Source organism: Phyllopteryx taeniolatus, chromosome 14 (assembly GCF_024500385.1).
Source record: "Phyllopteryx taeniolatus isolate TA_2022b chromosome 14, UOR_Ptae_1.2, whole genome shotgun sequence".
NCBI lineage: Eukaryota > Metazoa > Chordata > Actinopteri > Syngnathiformes > Syngnathidae > Phyllopteryx > Phyllopteryx taeniolatus.
In genome coordinates, this window is record NC_084515.1 from 4522029 (window position 1) to 4538082 (window position 16054).

The 16054-nt window shown below is 40.3% G+C and overlaps 1 protein-coding gene across 3 annotated transcripts in view; it reads left to right on the forward strand.

Annotated features, from left to right (window-relative positions):
* Positions 1-16054, forward strand: part of pkn2a (protein kinase N2a) — a 49870-nt gene that overhangs the window by 14772 nt on the left and 19044 nt on the right. For all 3 annotated transcript variants that reach the window (XM_061796388.1, XM_061796386.1, XM_061796387.1), the window contains 3 exons: positions 2972-3136; positions 3481-3616; positions 11755-11909. In XM_061796388.1, the coding sequence (XP_061652372.1) occupies positions 2972-3136; positions 3481-3616; positions 11755-11909 (456 nt within the window). The remainder of the gene's footprint in view (positions 1-2971; positions 3137-3480; positions 3617-11754; positions 11910-16054) is intronic.

Sequence of the window (16054 nt, forward strand, 5' to 3'; positions counted from 1 at the left end):
TTTTGGCGCCCCATACTGCTGGAATTAAGCATTACAACAAAGCGCTTCGATATGACTTGGGCTGTGCCGAGTCCAACTGTCCCCGTCGCCCCCTCTCCCAACCGCTCGTGGTTGAATATACACCAACGTAGTGTATAATAGAGCTGCTGAAACCTTCCCTGGAAAAGAGGTAGATGTTGTTCATTTGCGGCAATTTTTATTATTGTTTTTGTTTACACAGTAATTATTGTATGACTATTTTATGCTACACAAATGCAAAATAGTATTTTTAGTGAGCATTTTACAACTACGCTCCGCTCATTGCTTGGTAAAATGCCGCATTTCCATGTCGTCATTCCCTTCAACGTCATTTTCGGTGCGCCACCAACAGGGCCAGCGTGGGAAATAAATCAGGCATTCACTACATATAAAAAATAAACTATTGAAGAATACAGCAAGATGATAGAGGAGATGACAGGCTTAATCAGCATTTTGTCGTTATCTCTAGTAATGGCTTGGGTGAAAATATGTTTTTGTGAACAATAAAAGTTGCGGATTTCATTTTTAAGTTGCAGTGCGTGATTGCACTTTGTAAAAGCATAGTTATTCAGTAAGACCTAGGTAAAGTACAGTTTTTGGGGGGTAGGTACATTTATTTATTATTATCTATCATTTATTCTTATTCAAAGGTTCATTTTGCCCTGAAAACTGTTACATATTGTTGAAAAGTATTTCAATAAAAAGATTTTTCCCTAACGTGAGGAATAATTATTATTAATAATTGTGATTTCAATATTGAGCAAAATAATTGTGGTTATTATTTTGGCCATAATAGTGCAGCCCTATCTTTTGCCTTCTCGTGCAATGACGTGTGCACTGAGGCGCTCCAAAGCATCCACGGCAGCTGACTTTCCAAAGGGAAAATGCATTTTTGCTAACTGCACGTCGCAATTGCGCTGGATAACAGCTAAAGTGAAACATCCAGGTAGTTCTAATATAGTAGGGGAGGAGGGACTCATGCTGGAGTCCAAAGTGCACCAAAAGGCGCCGTTTTGACCACGACCCCAAAAAAATCAGGAAGCCTGAAATGGTGTAAAACAATTTAATGTAAGGATATAGCTCCACATTTGAGTACCACGTAGTTTTGAGTCCTTGCACATGCCATTATCTTTAAACATCCATCCATCCATCCATTTTCTACCACTTATCCGGGTCGGGTTGATGGGGCAGTAGCTTTAGCAGGGACGCCCGGAACACCTCACCAGGGAGGCGTCCGGGAGGCATCCGAATCAGATGCCCCAGCCACATGAATAAACATGAAATAATGTATTTCGAAACAAATCGCTGAATTAATTTTACAGGGTCAGTAAATTTGGGGTCCTGGTGAGAAGCAAATTTCTGAAACGGTTTGGGGTACTATTTTATTCTTTCACTATTCTAAATACTACTTTGATTAGCCATAAAAGGGCTTATTGTCAGATCAATCAGCAGTGAAAATAACTTTTGCAGCCTTGGGTTAATGGGATCGGCTAGTAGCACGTCACCACTGTTTTGACACCGTAAAGGAAGTTGCCTCCTAATCCCTCAGTGGCCAAGGTGAAGAAAGGTGGAATCCAGGTCTATGCTGACTGAAAGCACTGATTCAACTGCAGAATATTCACGTTGACCAAACGGTTATGGAGCCCTGACCCTAAAATTTTATATCTGATACAATGCTTGTCAGTCTTAACTCTTCTTCTTCATCGCAGCAGCTTGTCTCAAGACAATCAAAAAGTGTTTGGAACAGTGGTTCTTAGCCTTGTTGGAGGTATGGAACCCCGTCAGTTTCATCTGGAGTTCACGGAACCCTTCCTAATTTGAAAAATAAAATATTGTTTATTTCAAACTCAAAACAGCTATATATTTTATTGTCTGTCTATTCCCATTCATCCAGGTCATGCACAAAATGAACCACGCATCAGTTGCACACAAAATCATTGTGTTAAAAGAACAAAACCAACAAAACAAAATTTCAATTCAATGAAAATTTACTGTAAGTGAACGTGAATTTTGCTGTTGCCACTCTCATGTCAGAGGAACGGAATTTGTGAAAATTCACAACAAAATCTGTTCATTTTCTTTGTTAGTTCAAAAATTGTTCATAGGTAAGAGTACATTTTTTGGGCTCTTTTTTTTTATTATTGGATGCGCTGTCTGACGCCACAGCAATACTACTCAACTCGTGTATTGTTGAAATGTTAAATAAAGAACAAAGCATTTCAACTCGAGGCGCAGCGCCGCAATGGGAAATGCCCACCTTGACGCAGCGTTGCATTTTGAACGCCATGAACCTGGCATTGACAATGCAGTGTAAAAAGGCTTTTACGGATACATGCAAGTTTGCATGGTTTTTTTTCACATTTTATAAATGTATGCTGGCATCTAGAGGTTGTGAAAAAGCTGTACACTTTCATTGCAATATGCCACCGCCACCTAGAGGTTATGAGAGAGGTGTACACTTTCATTCTAATATGCCACCGCCACCTAGAGGTTATGAAAAAGGTGTAGCCTACACTTTCATTCCAATATGACAGAGGTACGTATGACTGCATATATGTACAGTTGTGCTCATAAGTATACATACCCTGGCAGAATTTGTGAAATATTGTTTTTGTTAAATTACTGATGACTGAACAACCATCATTAATTTATTTATGGTTATGTTTTGTTTAAAGATAATGCTTTGCTGTTAATTTAAGCAGGTCTGAAAACTTTCCGTACCCACTGTACTTGAGTGGTGTAAATACATTTTTCTGTGTGAAGAAATTATTATTATTATTATTATTATTTTGCCTAATTGTACTCTTCAGTCTTCCAGATTGCTTAAATTATGTTAAAATCAAATAAATTATCTGCGATGGCCCGGGGGATCCCCCCATATCTCCCCTACAATGTTTTTGTTTTGTTTTTTTGTCATCTTTTTCATGCCTTTGGTGTTTGCATGTCTGATTAGGGGGATGCCAGGGGTCACCTGGTGTCAGAGCGGTTGGGTCTGGGGAACAATCTGGACCTGTCAGACACCATGGTCCAGCAGAAACTGGAAGAGATCAAGGAGCAGATTCGGCGTGAGATCCGAAAGGAGCTGAAGATCAAAGAAGGTGCAGAGAATCTGCGCAAGGTACTATCATCACTGTCAAGATTAACAGTGTTCTTACACCCTAAAATGTACACTACTCCCAAACGTTAGTATATTAGGTTTTCAGGTGAAATTTCAGGATGTTGTGGATTTTGCCATTCAGCTCCTTGTTGAGAATAGCAAGTTATGAAACACTGAACAGTTGGACGTGCATTCAAAATTTAAGAGGTCAAATTAAATTCACCTTTACAGGTTGTAGTGCATTTTAGGTTCACCCTGAAATTGGTATTGAAAGCTGACTATCTAACTTCTTGTGAGTAGTGTATAGAGAGTACAGTATATGAGATAGACTTTGTCATGATTGGACTTTTGCCAATCCTCCTCAGGTCACAACAGACAAGAAGAGCTTGGCTTATGTCGACAACATGCTGAAGAAATCTAACAAAAAGGTTGAGGAGCTTCACCAGGAGCTCCAGGAGCTCAACGCCCACATTGTGGTTAAAGACCCAGAAGAACTGCAAGGTAACTAAAGCAGTGTTCCCTCTCTGCAAATACTAATTAGTGCGTGAGACAGTTTTACCCCCGTATAATTTTGATAGACCCTTAAATAAGTAATTTACGCGTGTTAAGCAGCTCTGTCTGGAAGGTCTTGTCTTGGGAGCTGGAGGTTGGCCAGCTCAAGACCTTAGCTAAACAAGAAAAATGGGCCTCGTGGCTGGAGAGTTGCGCGTTGGCTTCCTGAAGGCATCCTAGGTGCCTCTGAGCATCAATTACTCTATTTACTGTATCATTGCTTTAAAGGAAAAGGTTATTTCAGTCTGGTATTAGATTGTATGTAGGGAATATACTGTATACTCTATTTAGTTTTTGATAGTTTACACTGTGCTTCAACTAATCTTCTTGCTTAAGGGTTTGGCTACTCTGTTATTTCATTAGCAACAAAGTGTCTCTCATTACCGGGTACTTGAACGCCAAGTATCACATAGTAAGTAATTTTGTCAGCGTTGTGTCAGAGCACACCAGTATCAACATCAGCACATACATGTATACAGCCCCAGCCAGTATTTGGAGGTGACTCACACTCGAGAGACTGACATTGTTGCATTCCACCAACAGTTACAATGAGATGACGATTGTTCCCCTCCAAAAGCTGTTGAAAGCTGGCTCCCGTGCCTCTGTCAACAACAGTGAAACTTGAAAAGGGTCAACCATAACAGTGGCGTTTGTTCACCGTGCTCACTTTACACCGGTGGACTGATGAGGCAGTTGTCGGGAGCCGAGTGGTCACATGAAAGGAAGTGAAGGAATGGTGTTTGTCTGCCTGCTGGCGTTGACATTCCCCGATTCAGTTGACGTTAGGAAGTAAACGAAGGGGGCCGTGTGTTTTGGGGGAGGGCAGGGAGTTGTCCCGGTAAATGGTTATCTTGAGTGGGAACAAATTTAGCCTGACTCTGTGACCCTCGGTCTGATGAACGAGGTCTTTCTTTCTTTCTGTGTGACGTGAGGCCACCGGAATGTCGCTGACCACGGTGAAATGACGGGAGAGCTGGGAATTTAGTGTGTCTCGGCTCCGCGGTCGTGGGACAACCTTTTGACACGCGGTCAAATCTTGAACAGCGCTTATTTCCCAAATGGCAGAGTCAGAAACAGTGTCTGTGTCTCGACAAGCAGCCAGAATGGGTGGGTTTTGTTCCCTGACAAGGATGGGGGTGGGGTGTCTTGCTTATCTTTTCTGCTTGGTCGAGGTCACAAACGAACTCTCTCAGGCATTGATCCAGGGTCACTATCAACGTTTATGCTACACATCCGTCCCTTTTCCACTACAGTGGTAACTTCACTCACGAGTTTTTGTTCCGCGACCACGCTTGTAACTCAAAACATCCATATCTCAAATCAGTTTTCTGTATTGAAATGAATGGAAATGCCATTAATCCGTTCCAGCCACCCAAAAACGTGTCGTAACATTTTTTCAAATAGAAAAAATGGCACTCTACAGTATTGTACTTTATGAAAACATACAGTAATAACATCATTAAATACAATCTAAATAATTAGTTTGTGCATTATGATTTTATGCTTGGAGCAACTACACGTAGATTGGATTATGAAACACAGAAGACCGTTCAACTAATATTTGTTGTTTTTCAGAGGATAAAGAATATGTGCCTGAAAGTATTGTTGTATGCTCTTGTTTGCGTGTTGCTACTGCTTGTGTTCAAATAAGTTGTTTAAAGGTTTATAATTATTGCCACATCGATGTTTTGTTAGTTTGTCTATGGCGTTTTGCATTGTGTGTTAGCATTAAGATAGTAGATTTTTGTAAGACAAGTTGTGGTTTAGTTGAATACACATGTAATTCTCTTTGTTTAATGTCTAGTTTGACATTAAAACTAAATTTAGAGTGGCAATAAACACCCTGAAGCCAAACTGCTGCTTGTTGTGAGGTTTACTGCCACCATCTCACACTCCTAACTAAAATTTTTGCTCGCCAGTCAAAGTACAAAAAGGAGGACAGGTCTCATCTCAAATTGCTGCGTGAGCTCATACACAAGTCAAGGTACAACTTTGTAGTGTTGCCTGCAATATCAGGATTCATCGGTCACGCCCCAGTTATACCACGGTTTTTAAGCCACTGTTTTTTTGTTTTAATTTATGTACTGTAGTGCCCTCACATGTGGGAAAACAGACACAGTCACCGATGCACTTTTCAGCCGTTTAGTAAATGACGGGAGAACAATAAAACGGTAAACAGCTCATGACTCTTAAAGGCGCGCACACACACACACACACACACACACACACTGTTACGTTCAGTATTTTCTATATATTTTGTTTGCAAATTTTTTTGTGTGTATTATGTATACTTGGTGTGGGACGGTACAGATTACTGATGGTACGGTCCGTACCTTGGCTTTAGGACCATGGTTCGGTACATTTTGGGTGCATGTTTTGTGCATAAAGAGAACAAGTTTTTATCAAAATTATCTCTTTATTTTGCTTGTACATGCGTCTTAGAAAATATAGGAACATGTGTGTGGTTCTGGCGGGATGGTGGACGACTGGTTAGCACATCTGCCTCACAGTTCTGGGGACCCGATTCAAATCCCACGTCGCATGTGTGGAGTTTGCATGCTCTCCCCATGCCTGCGTGGATTTTCTCCAGGTACTCTGGTTTCCTCCCACATCCCAAAAACATGCATCGTAGGTTAATTGAAGACTGAATTGCCCGTAGGTTTGTTTATATGTGCCCTGCGATTGGCTGGCGACCACTTCAGGGTGTACCCCGCCTCTCGTCCAGAGTCAGCTGGGATAGGCTCCAGCACGCCAGCGACCCTAGTGAGGATAACCAGTACGGAAAATGGATGGATGGTTCTATGCTACTATGCAATGTCCCTGCCATTACGTGACCACCCCTCAGGTCAATGTCAGTCGCAAGATCTTGCCATGATATCATTGTTGAGAGACAATTGCTGTCCACTTTCTCATGGCGTTCCCATCGGAAACAGAGGGGAGAGTTGCCCTTGTCAGCTGTGCAGCCATGACATAATCCCTGCAGCTATTCAGTAGCTCAGTGTCTTGTCTTCCCACCCAATGCTGAACTGCATTGGGAAGGAGGAGTGAGTTCTCAATTTGATGCAATTTTGACCAAATAACCTCCACTCCTACTCTCACAGAGCGAAAAACTCTTCTTCTTTGAGATTGGAAATCAGTCCTATGTCAGCAAAAAAACAAGTATCGGCCCATTGGAGTAGATCTAAAATCTCCGATTTAACCACTTTTATACAAGCAGTCTGTTCCATGTTCCGCTCCAGCACTTTTATCCAGCAGCACCCTGACGTTAATGCAGAGCCCACATGATAACAACAGGTTGCTAAGGTGTGATCATAGTAGCAAGGAATAAGAATGAATCTTGCTTGCTTAAAGTCATTTGTTGACACTCCAGTTGAAGTTCACTGTGAAACTAAAATCACATAAAATAATTACACCTATTGAATGTTCAAATACACCACAGACTTTGTTTCTTTGTTCGTCTTTGGTCACAAAAATCGCTAGCTCAAACTAACACACATATGAATGAGAAACACCAATGACGACCTAATGAACATTAGCATTGAACTCGCGGTACTTGTATCTGTCAAAATAATGAATATTGGTACACAAGCGCTGTATAAATTAGGCTTTACACGATCAGGATTTTTGGGACCGATCAGCGAGTTTAAAAAAACGATAATCGATCACTGCAGTAGTCTGACGTAGTGCAATTATGAAAGACCAAATTTGTCTTGTAGTCTGATCCGGCATTACGTGTTGTCTGTCCAACACCGCTGACATGTTTTTTTAAAAATAACTTTATTGGTGGGCAGATATTTACTGTACTACGTCAAAAGACGGGCGACAAGGCTAAAAATAAACTAGCTTTTGGATTATGACATTAAAGCCGATCAGCATAAAATGCTAATTATCGGCTGATACCGATGAGGCCGATCAGATTGGTGTATAGTCTAGTATAAATACAACCCCAATTCCAAAGAAGTTGGGACGTTGTGTTAAACATAAATAAAAACAGAATACAATGATTTGCAAATCATGTTCAATCTATATTTAATTGAATACACTACAAAGACAAGATATTTAATGTTCAAACTGATACATTTGATTGTTTTTAACAAATAATCATTAACTTAATAATTTTATGGCTGCAACACATTCCAAAAAAGCTGGGACAGGTGGCAAAAAAGACTCAGTCATTCACAAGCAAAGATGGGGCGGGGTTCACCTCTTTGTGAACAAGTACGTGAGAAAATAGTCGAGAAGTTTCAGGACAATGTTCCTCAACGTACAATTGTAAGGAATTTAGGGATTTCATCGTCTACGGTCCATAATATCATCAAAAGGTTCAGAGAATCTGGAGAAATCACTGCATGTAAGCGGCAAGGCCGAAAACCAACATTGAATGCCTGTGACCTTCGATCGAATATAGGTTGAACATGATTTGCAAATCATTGTATTCTGTTTTTATTTGTTTAACACAACGTCCCAACTTCATTGGAATTGGGGTTGTACATACAAACAGGCAATATAACAATTCTCTGACATATAGTCTTCAATCTCTGTGAAAAACTAGCGATATTAACAATATTCGATCGTGACTTCTACTTCTACAGCAAATATCTTATTACGTGCACCACTTTGCCCCTCAGAGGCCAAGACATGCACAGCAGGAAGAGCGGTCCCAACAAGGCACACACCAAGACCGCTAAACAGCTCGAGGCTCACTACATGATTCATATCTGCCACGACATTGTCAAACAGTAACAAAATAAAAACGTAATAAGGGCTTTTATACACAAGCTGCTACGTCCATAACTGACGCACAGCCATTTAACGTGCACACTAGCTGTTAACTTAAAGGTCAGTTAACAGCTAACTTAAGCTCAAAACAGCCAACTCTACACTCTCGATGACTGACTCACAAGGCCAGGCCCCACCTTTTCAAGCCACATACACTCAAAGTCACAGATATTACAGTTTGGAATTTGAGGATGGTGACCCCAAGTGGAAAACAATAGTACCTGTACTTCACATGCACATTCTGTTATTTAAAGGTGCCATATTTTACCAAACCAACTTTTTCTAGTATTTGGGATGTACTGTAATTTCTTGTGTATAATGCACACCCATGCATAATACACACCCCAAAGTTGACCTCAAAATTCTGGAACACCCTTCTACCTATGAATAATGCATTTTTACAATGCATGATTTTGCTTCTACCCATATAATCAAAACATGAAGTATTATCTGTATTATTATTATTTTTTTTTCAAATAATTATTCTGAAGTTAAGCACTTTATTTGAACATGTAATGCTTTTTATTTACTTGCTCTTATTTTGAAATTCACAGCCCTACTTTTATTTAGTAAATGAGAAAACACACAGTTGTGCTCATATGTTTGATTACCCAGGCAGAATTTGGGTACAATTCTTTAAAGAAAACATAAAGGGCCAGGCAAAACACAATTTTATTTTAATGCCATTAAAATTAAACTGTCAAGCATTTCAGAAAAGCATTATCATTAAAGAAAACATAACCATATAGAAATTAATGATGGTTGTTGTTCAGTCATCAGTCATATTAAAAACAACAACAACAATATTTAACAAATTCTGCCAGGGTATGTAAACTTATGAGCACAACTGTACATATAAGAAGTCATGCGTACTCCGGTCATATTGGAATGAAAGTGTAGGCTACACCTTTTTATAACCGCTAGGTGGCGGTGGGATATTAGAATGAAAGTGTACACCTTTCTCATAAGCTCTAGGTGGCGGTGGCATATTGCAATAAAAGTGTAGAGCTTTTTCATAACCTCTAGATGGCGGTATACATAGTTTATTTTCCATCTTCCCCTATATCTATGTATAATGCACACTATTAACTTTTGACAGTTTTTTGGGGGGGGGATGCGCATTATACACGAGAAATTATTGGCTCTATGGTGCCTCAGTAAACGTGAAATATTAATTAAAATTAGAGTTGGGCATCAAGAATCGAGAACCGATTAGAACCGGGACTAACATTCCGGTTCTCTTGGGGTCGTTCAAATAAAAAACATTTGGTTCCCAGTTTTGATGCTTACAGTCCCCTGACCCCCGAATAAGAAAGTGGCGAAAACCAACGAAGAAGCGGCGAAAACCAACGAAGAACGCGCACAAAGCCGTGCTTGTGCCCAACAGCAGCGGCGAGCAAAAGTTTTAACTATGTTAAAATAAATGACACTTGGATTAAGATTATATTGTGCAAAGGACACGTTCCCTCCCATTCCGAGCCTTGGCCTACACCGCGCGGAACGTTAGTCAGGTCAGTTGGGTGAGTGAAACAATTAAATACGTCTATGCCAACATTGAGGCAGCTAATAAGTTAAACGCTGGTTTGCACTCTTGCACTGATAGTTTTTAGTGTTTATTTTACTCTTCAAACAAACGTAAGAGCAGATGACAGACAGAAAATTTAAATAAATTACTTTACCATACTGGAAAGAAAGTAGAAACAGTCACATTACAAGTTTAACGGTGAGCTAAAACTTCACAAAAGGGCAAACTAGCAACTTTACAATCACAATGAATTGGAACAAAAATTACAAAAACGTCTCACAGTATCACAAACACTAACCTTGTGTCTCATCGGTGTCATGTAAAGTTACTTTTCATGCCAAAAGGCTGAGTTCCGGTCCGTACCCTTCAAAATAGAAGGCTACATGCTTAAAACAGGAAGGCAAGTTAAAACCTGCACATATACTGTAAACCATGTGACGTGATTAAACAGTCACAAGTAACTATTTTAAAAATGCTGTATCTAACTTTTAGCTGAAACAATAATTAATGAATATTAAGTCAATTGGGTTAGTTCCATACACATTACCTTTTAGTTCATAGGTTTGATATTGATACTGGTTATAAATGTCAAATGTTCATTTTAGTTTATGCTGCAGGCTGCTAAGAAAATTTATATTTTACCCTTTATTTAACTTTTTTGACCCAGCCCTCTAAAAGAATCGAGAATCGTTTGGAACCGCAATCGGGACCGGAATCGCTCAAATTCAAACGATGCCCAACCCTAATTAAAATCGTCCACGCATTCCTGAGTTCAATGTTTTTCTGCCGAGAGGCCTAAAGTCAGGTCATTCGAATTTTTCAGGCTCGAAGTCCATGTTAGAGTCACTCATTTCAGGTCTAAATAGCCGAAACATGGGACCTTTAATAATGCAAAATACATTTTTATCCAATTAATTGAAGGCATATGCATTGACATCAATTCTAAAAAAAAATTCAATCGCTGCAGGTCCAAGATACTGTCGATCCTCTCCACTGTTGTTGTTTCAGGTTTAGATTATTATATCTATTAAAAACAGGACTTATTCATATCGTGGCCAAATGTTCTTACTGAAAAAACATTTTAGTTAACCAGCTGTTTTTGAGTGAAACCTCCTTTTTTATGAGGAGTTCTACCATGACACAGAAACTGAACTTGCAAATCGTTTCTAGAGAAGTCAGGGCGGCTTTGTTGCCAATTGTGCGTGCGTGCGTGCGTGCGTGCGTGCGTGCGTGTACGTGTGTTTTTTTTGCTCTGTTTGGGGAAAGGTTTCCATGCTCGTTTCAAGTACAACAGGGACAACCTATCCTTTGGATATTTTTCCATTGTTCACAGATTTCGAGAAATGTGATGTATTACGCTCAGAGTTTGGTCTGTTCAAAGTTCCTGTCTTGATTCAAACAAGCTTTTGTAAATAACATTCACCCTCTGAGGTTATTACTTATGACACGTGAGGAAAATTCTAATTTCTTGTCTCCCTTCTGTTACAAATCTTCATGTTATTGTCTTTGTTCTAAGAACAAATTAAGTTCTGTAATTTACTCCAGTTGAGCTTCCTCAAGCTGCTACCTGACAGCTTTTCTGTAAGCAAAGTTATAATTATTCGTGCTTGGCTGTAGGATTATTTCGCTAACGTCAACATGGCTGCTTGCCAAAAATAGTGCATACAAGCGGAGTTCAGTTTCAAGTCTGTGACAAACTCCAGCAGCAGTCATCTTCTGTAGCAGTGCTTGTTTTGCAAAATGTAATGAGGCCCTAACACTTCCTTTATATCTTTCTCCTCAGAATGCCCCCTGACCCCAGATACCCCTAGCAGCGAGAGCCGAATGTGCACAAGCAGCAGCCGCCTAGCCGCCCTGAAAAGACAGAACGACATCGAGCTCAAGGTCAAGCAGGGTGCAGAGAACATGATTCAGATGTACTCCAATGGGCCATCAAAGGTAGGCTTTATACATATACATAAATTTGAATAAACTGTCCATTGGATAAAGTCGGATGACAGAACATATAAATCAATCAATCCAAACCTTTATTTAACCAGAAAATAACCCATTGAGACTGAGCCCTTTTTTTCAAGACTCTGCTCCCCCTCCAACTCAAACAAAATGATTTTACCGATTATCCCATCGATTAATTGGGCAATCAGATAAAAATTTATATTGCATTATTGAACAACAAAATCTGCATGCAAGGTGCTGGTATTATTGTTGTCCATTTGAGGTTGCTATCCTCACATTCCACACTAATATCTGTGACTTTGACTGTGCGTCCGCGGGTGTGTGTGTGTGTGTGTGTGTGTGTGTGTGTGTGTGTGTGTGTGTGTGCGTGCGTGCGTGCGTGCGTGCGTGTGTGAGTGTGTGTGTGTGTGTCTGTCTTTAAATGTTGGGCCCTGGCCTTGTGAGTGATGTGGGAATCAGCCAATGAGGGTGTAGAGTTGGTTGTTGTGAGCTCTAGTTAGCAGCTGGCTTGTAACTGGCTAATCGTTAGCCAATCTGCGTGTTAAATGCCTGGCCGTCAGTTGTGGCCACAGCAGCTTGTGTATGAATGTGCTTATTATGTGTTTTATTTTTTTAGTTTGTTCAATAAAGCGATTGAAAGTGCACAGGCAGTCAGGGTCCGAAATTAAGACTTACCAGTTGTCAAATGTGACTAAATTATCCGTTTGGCGAGAAAATATCAGAGCCCTACTCGCCATGTGGCGAGTGAATGCATGTACCCACGTACACAAACATACACAAATCATAGTGGAGCAGCGCATGTCCTGGAGCCAGTAATATTAGAGCATGTCCTTCCAGGAAAGTGTGCGGGATTCCTCATAAGGCCGATCTCAGTTATCAGCTGTGTGGGTATTTCCTTGATCTAACATGATGGAATGTGCGTGACAACAGCCAATCAGAGATGTCCTTTTCCTGCTCCACTTCCGTTTGCAAGTAGTTGGGGTAAAAAGAAACCGCGCCTTCTCGGCCAGCCCGCCCTGCAGCAACGGCGACTTACAGTAGTCGTCCTCGGAGCCTGCTGAGTCAGCAGGCACCCATCCTTGCCCCAGCTACAGGGCCGACGTCGGTTGTGTAGCATCGTCTCCAAAGCGACATGGAGAAATGCTCTTAACTAGCCGATGTATAAGGTATGTCTGCGCCCTCAAAAATGGACAACACTGTGTTTATTAATTTGAAGAAGTACCACTCAAGTGACAAATTTGGACAAATTGTTCTGGAAGTGTTTTTTTTATAGGTTGGCAGCTCTGTAAATGTAAATTAAACAGAATCACACTTGCCAAGGGAGTATGATCCCACAGAGGCTGTAATCTGTTGCACGAGGACTGTGTGAGGCCAGACTTTATGGATGTTAAATAAAACTTTTTTTTTTTCTTGTTGTTGTTTCATGTTGCTGTGACTTCTTTTCTCAGTTTGCATCCAACATAATACTGTATTATAGAAATAAGTGTAAAATTAGAGCTACATACACATTTTGCACATGCCATTATCCCGATATTTTTTCGATATACTGTGCATAAAAAAAAACTCCTTTCAAAAGTATACAAATTAATCTCAAGTACTAATTTAATACACTTACCAGTCGCAAAATGGGAAAAAGATTGGGTTGGGACGTGGTTCGCATGTGCGTTGTCTCGCGGTGCTGGTTGTGGAGAGGGTGTGTGTTCGTGGTTTTGGCGCCCCCGTGTGGGTTTCTTTGGCCCGGCTCCTCTGGGGGTGTTGGGGTCGTTTTGGGCCGGGGTGGGGGGCCGGTGTCGCTCATATTTAGGCGATGTCCGGGCCAACTTCCCCCCCAAAGACAAGATTCAGTATGGACTATTCAATAACAAGACAGTGAGTCGCTTGAAAGCTGATTGTTTCCCGGAATTAAAAACAAGACACTTCCACTTTGCAGATGGCAAAATAATTGCGGTTTTGCTTTGCCTGCTTCTCTGCAGGAGGAGGACACGTGCTGATACATGGTGTGTCATGTTCACAAAGCTTTTACGGGCATTGTTGCTTCTGTCATGCTCAGAGTAAGATGATAAGCCATAATTTAGCTGAGGTGTGCATGTTTGATTCACCAGTGGCAGATCATCCCACCTGGTATCAACTAAGCTAAGGCCTCACTGATGCTAAAACAGAAGTAAGAAACTAGACAATGCAATTTTTGTAGAAATTGCGTGTGAATGCGGAAAAAGTGACGCTGATCTGATATGCTGTAGAGTTAACAAAATGTTGAAATATACGATGAGAGATTTCAAAATGGTATAATATATAAGTATAATATAGTATAATAAGTATAATATAAGGAGTATAGTATGAATGGTTTGAATCGGTTGAGATATGTAGGAGGATTGCAAAATGTACACTGCATTCATTTTGTAATGTTGTCATGGAAACTGAGGAATACTGAAAAATGTGTGAGGTTTTGGAATGTGAAAATGTGTTTCCAAATTGTCACAAATGAGCTGAACATTTTGAAGTTTTAATGGTTTCAATCTGCGATTGACTGGCGACCAGTTCAGGGTGTACCCCGCCTTTCGCCCGAAGAATGCTGGGATAGGCTCCAGCACGCCCACGACCCTAGTGAGGATAAGTGGAATGGAAGATTAATGAATGAATCAGTTCTGAAATGTGGAACTTTTAGAACGACATGAAAGTGCGGAGAATAATTCTAAATGCAAGGGTGCCTAGAGATACGAGTGACCCGATTTATGAGTTTGTCTAGATGGGTCACATCATTCGGCTTTATTACTTGTTTTATTTATTTATTTATTTTTATTTTTTTTAAATGTAATCATTTTTTTGCTTTGACTTGTGAACAAAAACCTTAGATCAAGCGCTGTATGGTGGCAGTGAATTCAACTCACTTCACAACAAGCAGCAGTTTGGCAGCTAGTAAACGATTCGTCAATAAAAGAGGCTTCCTGCTGTTTCTTCCCGCTATACTGTGAAAAATTATAGAAATATTAATGTAGACCAGGGATGGGCACCTTAAAAATGACCTTTTAAATATGTACAAAATATGTGCATGTCTTTTTTTTTTTTTTTTTTTTAAACTTAACCAATGTATACCACAGTCGTAATATATTTTATGCTCAAATGTATGTATAAAATATCCTCTCTGCAACAACAAAGGGTTTGAAGCAAACAACAAAATAACCATTGACCACATTTAGATTATTTTTTTTTTTCTGTTTTTTTTGGGGGGTTTTCCCAAATACAAAGGACTCTTGTGTACAGAACTGCTGAACAGCAAACCAACATTCAGTGCAAAAACTCATTGTGTGCATTTTTTCACCAAAATCAACTCACTTAAAGATTTTTATATTATACTGTGTTGCTGCATGTCATTCAAAAACCCCAAATTAATAGGCCGACTTACTCACTTGTATGCCACTGTGCAGTATAGTGCACAAAAGTTCACTCTGCTTTGTTGAAGGTGCCCTGGCAGTGCGTCTCCCCTGCATGTCGCTTATCCACCATACGCGTTTGCAACTCTATCGGTGGTAACAGAGGTCCAATGTTTTTGGTGGACACACAGGGGACCACTCCTCCTGCACTTTAAACGAACTGTCAACGGTTCTTGTGAACTTTTGTTGAGATCTGCCGCTCATCGGTTCCCAGCATGCATTGTGGCATTCAATGATGAACATTTTTCCATAATAACAAAGTTAATCATTATCGTTTAAGTATGTCTCTGTTACCTGTAGGTCTTTGAAAATTTGTCCTAATTAACTGTCAGCTTAAATTTATGTTGCACGTTTTTAACACGAAACTGTGGCTTGTGCGCGTTGCAGTAACATCCCGGTGAGTTATATCGATTCGTAAGCAGAAGTTACCATTACGCGGCATCTCACCTGGGTATGCCAGCATGCTCTTCCTAGTAATAACATGACAAATTGTCCTTCTCCGTGATGGAGTTGGTGCTTCATCAAGCGACTCACCAGCGCCTCAAAAAATCAACCAGGATTGACAGCATCTCTTCATTCTTCCTCTCTAATGGTGAACAACCTGTGGAAGCGCTACTAAGCGATGTCTGCCATCTCGTGATGGACAGTGTAACTACAACTTCAAACCGCTCATGTATGGTGGAGCCTTTATATATT